Genomic DNA, 12,661 nt, shown 5'->3' on the forward strand with positions numbered 1-12,661 from the left:
AGAATTTGCATGACTTTTTGATTTGGACATTTGATTCAGCGTATAAAAGTAAGATTCCTTCTTAGGTGTTTCAGGAACTAGAGTATGATCTTATATTTTCTTTAACGTGGTTCATTAATTTAGCAGCTAAACATGCCTGGAAAGAATCTCTTCATGCAAGAGATACTGAGCATATTGTTTTTCTTTCCCAGCTGTCAATAGCAGAGTGCCTACCGGCTCCAATTCCTCACATGTTATGGATTCGGCTATACCTGAATCCTGTTCGCAAACGCTCAGTGTGACTTCTCAGTCTGTGCTTCCCACATACCCTTCTGTTGACATTGATGCCCATGTGAGTAATGTTGATTAACTATATCTTTCTCCCTTTTAAAAACTATTTTGGTTACATGACAGAATAATAATACTAATTAATAAAATTAAAATGTATCTTTTCTCATTTTAAGACGGAGAGTAATCATGATACTGCGCTGACACTTGCATGTGCTGGTGGGCATGAAGAACTTGTCTCTGTGTTGATAGCACGAGGTGCCAGTATAGAACACAGAGACAAAAAGGGTAAGCTATTGAAGTGCTGCTATTTATCACTGCTTTTTTTTTAGACATCATTCATATCCAGTCAAGCATCCCGTTGGTTTTTCATAATTTTCTGATGATGGAATAGCATTTGTATTTTTTCCTAATTGATGGTAAATATTTGGGTAGCAAATCTTTGTTTCTATATGTGATTTCAAGCCTTAATTAAGTGTAGAGTTAGGGTCTCAAACACACATCACTTCTGTTTCTCCGAAATGTTCTGTCACAAACGCAGAACCTTTATTTCAATTTCCTACATAATGATTTCCATTGACACCGTCTTGTGAACCACTGATTTTGAAATACCGTGGTTTTACTGATTGCGTAACTTAACTTTGATTCTTGTTTTCCAAATGGCTTCTAATAATGGAATCATTTCTGTTAGGGTTTACACCACTAATTTTAGCTGCAACTGCTGGACATGTTGGTGTTGTAGAGATACTTCTAGATAAAGGTGGAGATATAGAAGCCCAGTCGGAGCGTACTAAGGACACACCACTTTCATTAGCATGCTCTGGTGGCCGTCAAGAGGTAAGTGTTATCTTTAAAAAAATTTACATAGGTTTCTGTTTAAATATTATAGTCATAGTTTGGAAGAACAGGATCTAGCAGCCTGATATGTCTCCTCACTTGCTACAATATTTTGCTGCATATTATAATTATTGCATTCTGTAGCTTACGAAAGCATGTATTGATTGCCCAGCCCTACCCCAAATTGGGTGAACGTCCTCTAGAATATACTCATGTATGCTAGATGCTTCAAGTGTAGACACTGTTTCCTGGATCCACAGCATATCTACAGATGCCTCCCTTGGTGCTCTCCAAGTTCTTTGCTCTATTTGGCTTTTTTATTTATTATAAACCATTTTAATTTTAAAAAATGGGAGTCTGGCATGCCACAAAGTAAAATGTAAGCCCCAGAAACATTCTTAGAAAATAAAAATGCTGGATGCAAGTTAAATACTTAGCTTAGAATTGTTCCCACCTGCACCCCTCCTCCAAGTAAACAGGACTGAGGGAGGGGGTTAGTCTAGGGTTCCCCAGAGTAGTCAGTATCAACCCCCAAGGGTTGATGGGACCGTCCAAGGGGTCAGTGTTGTTATTATTCATAGTACTATTAGTTGGAGTAATATTTATTACATTATTTTCATAAAATAAACGTTTGCGGGTCAGTGAACAATCTGAAACTTCATGAAGGGATTGATGAGGTGAAGAGTTTGGAGACTCCTGGTCTAAAAGGAATAGCAAGTGGCATTCTGGTTATTCAATGTTTTGTAACAAATTACGTCCCCATGGAGCCACATTATGAGTTAGCAACCCCTCCATTGATGCCATATTGCAAGACCACAACAGCAAGTTCTCAAAATTTCAAATCTGCCCACCAATCCAAAAAGATTGGGAAACCCCACTCTATTCCAAAATTACATGGAATGTATGAGCAAAATACAGTTACATTATCTTTCATAGATTACGCTGTTATAGGTATATGTGAATGGGGTTTGCCTTCCTTTTCTCATGATCTAAGATTAATATGTTTTAGAACTGGTTTCTTGCACATATGTTTGCAACTTCTTAAAAAAGTGGACTGTCCTGGAGTCCATTTTATAATCTGTAAAATCATGCAGATATTAGATTTTATTCATAGATTGGGAATTCAGTAAGGCAGTAGTATGAGAACTGAAACTTGACTTTAATGTTGTACATCATAATTTTTCTGTGATCTCTTCCATATTTTTGATATACTCTATAGCAGCTTGTTGCCAGATTTAAAGCTTTAGTTATTTGTCTTGAGCACATTGATGCTATTGCCAACTTTGATAGTCCTAATACTATTTCATATTTCAGGTGGTAGACCTTCTGCTAGCACGAGGAGCAAACAAAGAACACAGAAATGTGTCTGATTATACTCCTCTAAGTCTTGCTGCATCTGGTGGATATGTTAACATTATTAAGATCCTACTCAATGCTGGAGCAGAAATTAATTCAAGGTAATAGTTTGGTTTAGTTGGGATTATGAAGGATTTTGAGTTCTGTTTGATGTGTACAGCATAGAGTAATGTCGAACAGATTTGTTGCTTTTATCCATTCAGACATACTGAGCAAACCTGGTGATCTGTAGATACTTTTTATATTTTTTTTAAAATTACAATTACAACAATAAAAAACTAATACAAACTAAAAAAATAAAAGAATAGAAAGAAAAAATAGAAGGTGCAGAAAAAAAGAAAGGAAATAGAAAGAAAAATAGAAAAGAAAGAAAAAATAATATAGTAAAGAAAAATATAAGAAATATATAAAGAAATGACTTCCCCCTTCATCATAACAAGTATAAACAATTTTAGTAACTTATCACCTTCTCTTAAAATACAGCAAATGATCTCTTCTTCCCATATCCCATCTCTTACCTGTAAACAAATCCTTAAAGCCTCGTCATTTCAGTCCTGATGTCAGCAAAATAGATAACAACATATCTATTTTAATCTTGATCAAATAAATCAACTTTATACTCCTTCCTTCCTTTTACTTGTAACAATCTTGATCTTTAGTCCCTTCAAATAACATCCTAGAGCTTGATTTCTTTTCATTTTTTCTTTGTCCCTTCTCACAAAATTCTTCAAAGCTTTAATAAGCCTCTTTTGCAAATCCAATATAGGAAAATTATCCAGGTCACCCTCTTTGTTTGTTATTTGTAAATCCCTTTTAATTATTAAGATATCAACCGTTTTCTTTTGTATGTTCAGTGTAACATCTTTTTCCATGTCATTCTTGTAGCCTGTCATTTTTAAATCCACTTTCAAATCAGTCTCAATCACGTCAGGTAAAACGTGTTCCTCTTCCATAACATCTTTTAAACACAGTCTATTTACAGAGGCACACACTTTTTAAAGATAAGTTCTGGGTCCATTGTTCAAAAGTATCCTTCAGTATGTCCAATCTTATAATATTTTACTTCATACTCTGTTTGTAAGTCAAGTTTGAGTGTTGTACTTTAATTGTAATCTACTTTGCTCTAGTGTCCAATTTTTAAAGTTTTATTAATTTTTTTAATAATTCAAAATAAAGACATTTTCCTATGGGAAGGATTCTTTATAGTTAATTCCAAAATCTTATTTCAAATTTATCTGGACCCTTAGTCTGTTTGTAACTTTCCAAAATCAAAGTTCTAATCACCCTTTTGCTGTTTATTCAAAAAATTTTTTTTAAGTCCTTAAATTTGTATTTAAAACTACTTTTGCCAAGGATTGAAGAAAACTCACCCAGTGCTGTAAAATTTGTTGATCCAAGGGTTCCTAATAGCTGAAAAGCAGTTAACAAGCAATTTCCAAAAGGGACTGGAAAAGGAAGTATGCGAAGTCAGTGTCCTTTCGAAGGCACTGACAACGGTTTGAGCAAGATGGCCATTCCCTCACCTCCCAGAGCTCTAAACCCACTGGAGACTGCTGTCTTGTGGCCTTCTCCCAAGGAGCAACTGTCTGGAGCACTTGTGGGCGATTTCCCATCCTCTTTCCATCCAGAGAGATTCAAAGAGCTGGTCTATTCACCAGCTCTTCATTCTGCTGTGGTTGTCAGCTCCGCTTTTAGTGGAGCTGTCTTCAGTCCGCCATTTCTTCCCCAGAAGTCCTTGGAGTTCTGTAGATACATTGTGCCAAGATTTTCAGAATCCCAGCTAGCACTGATGTGTATTCTTAAAACATTTTAACTACTTTTTGTTCTTTGTTTGTATTACTTTATATTTTTAAAATCTAGCTGATTTTTATATAATGCACTGTTTCCTAAAAGTGAAATGAGGATGTATTTTAATAGACAAAAATCAGCTTTTCATCAAATAATTATTCTCAAGAAAATATTTTCCTCTACATTTGTCTAGGTTTTGTCATTGTTCTATTTGTATTCATTGGCTTTCTTTTTTAGGACTGGGAGTAAGTTAGGCATTTCTCCTCTGATGCTGGCAGCTATGAATGGTCATGTTCCTGCAGTGAAACTATTGCTTGATATGGGTTCTGATATTAATGCCCAGATTGAAACCAATCGGAATACCGCACTTACTTTAGCCTGCTTCCAGGGCAGAGCAGAGGTAGTTAGTCTGCTTTTGGACAGAAAAGCCAATGTTGAACATAGGGCAAAGGTAAGTAATCAGTAGATTTCTTTCTCAGTTGAGCTTTGGTGAACATGGTCTTTTAAGGAAAGTTAAAATTTCCAACTAGGGATGATTTGAACTATTGCTAGTGCCAGGGAGATTGGAATCCAAGATGCTCCTTTGGGATCGTCAAAGGAAAGTTGCCAGCCTCCTTGCCAATGCACGACAAATATATTTTTCATAGACATCCTTTGCCCTCTAGCAATATGTAGGCACACTTATGGAAGGAAATTAGCTAGAAGAATTCCTTTATGTATTAACTTCAATCACTTTTGGCAGCTAGCATTTGGAAATGCAAGAGAACATAACCATAGCAGTTAGAGCTCCACATTAGCTGAGAAGCACATGGTTTTCATAGTTAATTAACCCACTGATTCAAGTTCCTGTGAGACTTCCTTCTAGGAGATAACTTCTGGTTTAAGGTCCAGCATCAAATATAAGACTCATAATTACATCATCAGCTAATACCACTTTTGGTTGGAAAGGTCTGTCAAGGTTCTTGCATTCCCCAGAGTACACCTAACAATACTGTCCTGGTATATACTGAAGTCTAGGAATGGAGGGCCCTTACTTAGTTTGTGTTATAGAGGTTTGGTTTAGAAGGGTGAATTTTGTGTAAAAATTACTGGGTAAGTCATGCAGATGTACCAGTGCGAAAATAATGTGGGTAACAGCTAGAAAGATAGTATATTATGAAGAAAAGTAATTTATAGGCAAAGAAAAGCCTCAAACTATAACCAAAATGTGTGTTGAGCAAATTAATGATTTAAAAAGTCTAAAGTCTAAACCGTCCAGGTGCACACAGTTAGGTTGTAAAACAGCATTGAATTTTGATGGTAAAATCCATTTGTGCAAAATTATGCTGCACAAATATCGGAAATTATACAACGTTCAGATTCACATTTTGGTCCTTTCTGTTTCTGTGCTCTGTTCTGAAGTCAAAACCATATTTATAGAATTTCTCAATCCTGAATTTTGGAAAGCAGTTAAATGCCATAAGGAGTCCAATTCTGTGTTGGATCATAACATTATATTACTAGAAGGTTGAATATGGAATCTGTGGGTGGAACGTGAAGTAGTTAAGCTGGACATCAAAACAGATCTTCAAATTTGAGTTCATGTGATCTGGATGTCTCAGCAGTGAAAATTCCTCAAGGTTTTTTCCTCATTAAAACATTTGTGTGTGATACCTTAGCTACCCTCTTTTATAACAGTGTTGATTAGATTGTAATGGCTTTGGACTTAAGATTGAAAGGGGTTAGTAGTAATTTATTCATATAGATTTGATTTCAAACAAGTTATTTTAAACAGACTGGACTCACTCCTCTCATGGAAGCTGCATCAGGAGGTTATGCAGAAGTTGGAAGAGTTCTCCTTGATAAAGGAGCAGATGTCAATGCTCCTCCTGTGCCTTCTTCAAGAGACACTGCTTTAACTATTGCTGCAGATAAAGGCCACTACAAGTTTTGTGAGCTCCTGATTAATCGGTATGATGGTTTCTGTATTGTTAGAGTTGCACAATTTGAGCTGCATGCAATTTCCCCAACCAGTCTGATCTGGCCCAGCTCTTCCCTACCTTCTACTGCTTAATTTCAGTGGCAAATTTGCATTTCTTTGTGTGTGCCTGCCCCCTCCCATGATGTTTTTATATCATTCCCCTCACATCTTTGTCCCTACTGCTATTACCTTTCTAGTTTTTGCCCTTTATGATGCTTCCCTTTGTTTCAGAGCACCCTTGCACCTTGGCCAAAGCAAAACTTTTTTCAGCAAATATGTCCTGTACCACTATCGGCTGAAAGACCATTTGTGTAGGGCAGAATGAGCCCTGTGTAATGATTTAATAAGACTGACTAAGGAGATTTGCCTCTGCTGACCTGTATTTTGGGTTTGTCTCTGTGTTGTTGTAACTCTTCCCCCTTCCCACTTTAGGCACTGCTTCCCAGGTTTTTGTTTTCAATTTATTTTGTAATGTGGTTGTTTTTTCCAAAGGTATATTGCATCGCAGGCACCTTATTCCTTATTCATTCATTCCTCCTTCATTGACCTGTCTTATTTCCTCTTTGTAGAGTTTATTCATTTTAAGGAGTTGCCCCTTGCTCAATTTATTTTAAAACTGAGACATGGCTTAAGAGAGAAATATCAGTTTATGCACTTCAAACTCATGATCTCAAGATAGGAAGTTGGGGACTACTAAGTGGAGAGAATAGACTAGATACACCCAATCCCAGTTTCAGATTCCTGATTTTCCACTGTGGATACCCAGAGATTTACAAGTAGTTTGGGGAGGCAGAGAAGCCTCTTTGCTAAATAAGTTTTATAACTAAATGGGGATACTAAGAATTTTATTACAAGGGGATTGTGGGAGAGGGGGACTATTTCTCATTAAGTCATACTATTTGTTTATTAGTTTTACTTCAGTGGCCAGATCTAAATAATTTAAGTTATCATAATTTACATTTCATTTACATTTTAATACTCCATGCATTTTTTGAAGTGTAGTTCAGAGGCTAATCTGAACCTTGGTTTGACTGAGATTGCATAGCTGGTCTACCAACTAATATATCTAAGGAGCCTGGTCTTCTCAGTAACAAGAGGTTATGAAAACTGATGGCATCCAGGCAAAAGATGGAGGTACTGGCACTTAGTACTTTCCTGGTCTGCAAAAAGAAAAAACACCTTTGGAATTTTCTTCAGTTTTGGAGGCGAACAAGAAGCATACTCAGCAGACATAGTATGTTGATTGGGTGATTGAGACTGAAAACATGGTGTTGGTGCTGATGATGCAAAGGAATAGCTGGAAATGTAAACAAGAAAATTCTCATTGTAGCATTTGTTGGAAATCCCACTTGTGGAATTTTCATTTCTAATTGTCTCTTGTGGCATGTATATGTTGATAATTAAAGGCAATATGAAATTCTTAACCAGTTGTCATCAATTTTTTGCAAAGTGAAATTTAATTTCAACTGCTGTCTGAATTATTTGTTAGTTCCAATTGAAATCTGATTCCTTTTAGGGGAGCGCATATTGATGTTCGCAACAAGAAAGGAAACACACCACTCTGGTTGGCAGCAAATGGCGGTCACCTTGATGTAGTGCAGCTACTAGTGCAGGCAGGAGCTGATGTGGATGCTGCAGATAATCGGAAAATCACGCCCCTTATGTCTGCATTTCGCAAGGTAATTTTATTTGGTCGTTTTGAGATTGAAACATTAGGAATTGAGGCTGGCTGCAAATAATTGAATTACTACATTTTAATTACTATAACATACCTGTCTTTAGGTCATTGTATACATTTTGTTTCATAGTTTTGGTTGTTAGATGTATTGGAAAGTTTCTCTATGTATTCAGAGACTGACCTAATGCTGTTAGGCTCAGTCTTGCCAGGTAAAACAGATTGTGATGCTAAAACCTGATTCAAATTTCTATCACAAAAAGGTGTGCAGAACATTTCATTTTGATATGTTTGAAGCTTGAACTGAAACACCCAAATTCATGTGCAAAATTAGTAGCTCAAGTGTGAAATGGGCTGGCTCAACATTTCCAGTATATTTCAAACTCAAAACAGTCTGTTTCACCCTCAAAAATGGAATGTTTCACAACACTTCTCATTTGAAATGTTTTGCACATTGTTTTTATTTTGTATTTTATTTCATTTGTTTGGATATTTTGAATTTGAATTGTATTATTTCTTTTTCTTTTTTTATGTGTTTATTGTACATCAGTCCAGGAGTTTTATTTAAACAAATAAATAGTGATAGGCAAGCTGTCTTTCAGACAGTCTTATGCATCAGTGTGACCTTGTTATTGAGAAAATCATGATACATTTCTGGGTCTTTCACTGAAAATATCTGTCATGGCACATTATAGTATTACATCCTGATAATCCACTTCTCCAGTGTATATAATGTATGCAAATATTCTAATTTTGCATGATTCTGCAGTCCCTTACCTGTTCAAGTTTCTACACATGTGTAGAATAAGGGACTTTGGATTTCTGCAAAGTAGATATTTTATTCTTAGAAACAAACAAACAAAATCAGGGATCAAAATATTTTTCCTTTGCTGCTGGCAAATTCTGACAAGCCTTCCCTGCTGCTGTTTCCCCAGGGAGTAGGCAACAGTACTGCTTTAGTAATAAAGCACCAGAGAAAGTGGAATTTTGTTTTTGCAGATGCATTCCAGAAGCATATTACTCCCTGATATCATTTCAACATTGTTGGGAGTCTGGAATTAATGTTTTGTCCAAAGAATTCCAAAGAGAGGGAAAATTAACATACAGAAATACAATTATTCTGAACTCATTTTCTTTCACATCTCTATTGTCTCTCATTTGTTTTTACTGCTTTACAGTATTTACTGTTTAGTCATGAAGAAAAACAATTTAAAATGGATACTAGAGTTAAAGACTGCCTGGATTATGAGGTTTCCTGAGCATTTAATTACAGTACTCAAAATAAAAGAGGTAGACTAAATTGGCATAATCTGGTATGTGTTATAAGACTATCACAGAATAACTCCTTCCAACTTCATGTAATTAAAACATTCTTTTTTTAGGGTCATGTGAGAGTAGTACAATTTTTGGTGAAAGAAGTTAACCAGTTTCCTTCAGATATTGAATGCATGAGGTACATAGCAACTATAGCAGACAAGGTGAGTGCCAAGAAGCTATTAATTATACTCAGATAACTTGAGACTTCACCTGTAAAGTATAAAAGTCAATTTACAAAAAAGGTTTTTCGTAGTAATACTTCTCAAAGCTTATCTTTGCTGCTATCATTTAGCATCTCTTTCAGGTATACTTGCCTCCTATGAGTTAATGGACACATCCATGTCATTTTCTTCACAACAATAAAGAAGTCATTATTTTCTTTTGAGATATTAGTTTGGCCTATAGCTCTAGAATTGTCTGGTTGTCTCCCATACTAGTGTTGATCAGACCATACCCCATTTGGTTTCTGTGGTTGGACAACAAGCTATTTCCTGCACAAAATAATATGGTAGTGTAAATGAATTTAACAACTGAGTAAAATTAATTACCTATAAAATAAGTATCCATTTACAAAATTTATTGATTTTCTGTCTGCATATACCAATCATTCCTTCTCACACACGAACTGCTTTCACACACACAAAAATAGATGTACACACTTAGATTTTCCTTCCTTCCAGTAGAAACAACACAAAAGAAGCGGGGGGAAAGATAGAGATCTGTGGTAAGGGAAGGGATAGAGAAAGTAGAGATAAAACTGGATGATGGGGCAAGGGAAAGAAGTACCTAAACAAAGAAGGAAGAAAAGCAAGAGAAACCTTATTTTAAAAGTTTAAGCCTTCAAATTAAAATCAGCTCCTGATGACTGAATGGATACATCCATGCAGTTATCTTTATAACAATGTAGACATGATTTGCCATCTCCTTTTTCCACAATATTTTCAGCATCTGATCTTGCTTATAGCCTTGCAGTCTCCTAGCCAAACACTCATCAGGCCAGATTGGTTTACTTTCAAGCCCAAAGTCAGTAAAGTGTTACCACTTTACTAGTTGTGTTTGTCAGCTGTCATTTATGAACTTTCTAGAAGAACTTAATTAATTGTACATCCTCATCTGTAGCTTGTACTGAATATTACAGTATCTTTTTATACTGTAAGAACTAATCCTGCTACCCTTTAGAAAGAATAGAGCATTAAAGATGTACAGTAAATGTACAGTATCCTTTCAATTATTAAAGATAATTATTCATCTCTTTTTACCTGAATCCCTTTTTGGGGGGGGCGGGATCAAACCATAACCTAACTAGACAGTTAAATTCATGGATTTTCATGTCTGTGATGATTAGTGGTTATAGATACCTCCTTCCAATCCTTCAAAATGCTGTCAGATTTCAGTGGCAAATCCCTGTTTTTGGCATAATGATTTATTTTAAAATAATGGCTAACATGGATATATCAAGCTTCACACATTTACTTGTTTTTAGTTTTCTTGGCTCTCTGAGAAAAGCCAAAATTTTGACCCTTATCCCTTTCAGGGATGTTTCTGTGTCATCTCCATGCAATCTGCAACCTTGGATTCATAGACAGGAAAAAGAGATTTAGAATTTGAACATAGGACATATGTATATGGTTTGAGGTTTATAGTTAGCAGTTTCTAGTTTTCTGGTCTAATTATGGCTTTTCTAGTATCTGCAGAAAAACAGCTTAACTGAAAATTGTGTCCTTGAATTTCTGTCTGCTAGTCTTCAGGTTTGAGTATCATGTCTAGGTGAAGAATCAGACAATAATTTTGTGTGCAGTAGAAGTGAGATATTATTGAATACATAGGGAGTAATGTTAACTGATTTCAATTAATTTAATTACTTCATTTGGTTTTAATGAAATTTAGTTTTTGTCCTAACTCGTCCTGGTGTTTTGTTTTGTTTTTTGAAATGTGGGCCCAGCACACCACTCAAAAGAAAAGTACAACCCTCAGGCCAAAAAGATTATATATTCCCAACATAGATGAAGTTGTACTGTAAGTTGCTGTGAATGTATCTTAAGTGCTCTATCTTCCATTTCCACAAAACATTTTTTTTTAATTGAAAAGGAATTGTTGAAAAAGTGTCACCAGTGTGTTGAAACCATTGTGAAGGCTAAGGACCAGCAAGCTGCTGAAGCAAACAAGAATGCAAGCATCCTGTTGAAAGAGCTAGATTTGGAAAAGGTGAGATACACAGTTATGTAATCTTCCTTAAATATCACTCTGTTTATAGTGAAAAGCCATACTACTTTGATACCATAGGTGCAATAGAAAAACTGAGACTGAATCGCGTACTCTTTTTCTTTAGTGCTTTATTCAGCAACAGTTATATACTGTACTAATAACTACAATGTGATATAATCAGTAAAGGAGAAAAAAGAAGGAAAATGTTTAAATATATCACAACAAAAGTAATTTGACCAGACTACTGAAAAATCAGTACCTACCAGATTTCAGTGGATCATGTTTCAACTTTCCAGTTGAGCCCAAAGTGAAGCTGAATTCTGAAATTTCTTACTTCAGCCAATAACTGAAGCTAAAATAAATGTTCAGAAATAGGCCTGAAAGTGGAGAAAATTAAATCCATATTTCCCAACAGAAAATTATGGAAGGTCTCTTAAAAATGCCCCTATCAAAGGAAATTGTTTAGATGGTTAACATTTTATTTATATACTTGATAAAGTTGTATGCCACCTCAATCACAAAATGACTCTAGACATCTTATACAATAGAATTTAAAAAAAAGTCAAAAGGACAAAAGGACAAAATCAGCAGTAGAATATATGGCATTTATTGGGGAAGTATAATTAAATATATTCCCAACCTGGACATAGAGAAATGTAAGAACTCAAATAGCATATATTAACTCTGCAGTAAATTCATCTTGACTGCATGTAGACCATCTTCATAAAAATGAATATGGTCTACAGATCCTCTCAGGATTCGTAGACCATCTTCATTTTTACCAAAATTGGAGATAAATTCCAATTTACCAGTTGAGAAAACTTTTCTAGAAGTCATTATTTCACAATAAACAAAAAAACCAGAACAACCTAAGCCCTAAAATTCTAGAATTATTACTGAGACATAATGGCATCATATCTGATTAACTCAAATTTATGAAGTAACAAAATACTTGGATAGATGTTTCTGACTTACCTAATAAACATTAAATGTCATATGGGTACAGCAGTATGTGATATTCTGCCTTACCTACTACAGTGCCTTTAACGTATTTAGAATTTCTAATTACACACCAGGAGAAAGAAAGCAACCTTGATTTATATTATAATGTAATATAATAGCCATAATTTCTTAAGAAAGTAAATCTATAATTGAAAAGCATAACTAAAATCCTCATCTGGCTTGGGAAGGATGATTAAACAAGTTTCATTAGTCTGTAAATCTGAACCAAATCATAAATATATGTAGTAATCAGA

General features: G+C 35.2%; 1 protein-coding gene across 4 annotated transcripts in view; it reads left to right on the top strand.

Moving 5' to 3' along the window:
- ANKHD1 (ankyrin repeat and KH domain containing 1) overlaps positions 1-12,661 on the top strand; it is a 124,180-nt gene that overhangs the window by 86,670 nt on the left and 24,849 nt on the right. For all 4 annotated transcript variants that reach the window (XM_088131547.1, XM_088131544.1, XM_088131545.1 and 1 more), the window contains 9 exons: positions 192-331; positions 444-555; positions 959-1,104; positions 2,419-2,561; positions 4,486-4,699; positions 6,023-6,198; positions 7,725-7,887; positions 9,266-9,361; positions 11,289-11,405. In XM_088131547.1, coding sequence (XP_087987673.1) covers positions 192-331; positions 444-555; positions 959-1,104; positions 2,419-2,561; positions 4,486-4,699; positions 6,023-6,198; positions 7,725-7,887; positions 9,266-9,361; positions 11,289-11,405 — 1,307 coding nt within the window. The remainder of the gene's footprint in view (positions 1-191; positions 332-443; positions 556-958; positions 1,105-2,418; positions 2,562-4,485; positions 4,700-6,022; positions 6,199-7,724; positions 7,888-9,265; positions 9,362-11,288; positions 11,406-12,661) is intronic.

The sequence above is a fragment of the Python bivittatus genome, unplaced genomic scaffold, assembly GCF_059951505.1.
Source record: "Python bivittatus isolate LINGU-HERP-01145 unplaced genomic scaffold, Pbiv_v1 ctg000960_np1212, whole genome shotgun sequence".
NCBI lineage: Eukaryota > Metazoa > Chordata > Lepidosauria > Squamata > Pythonidae > Python > Python bivittatus.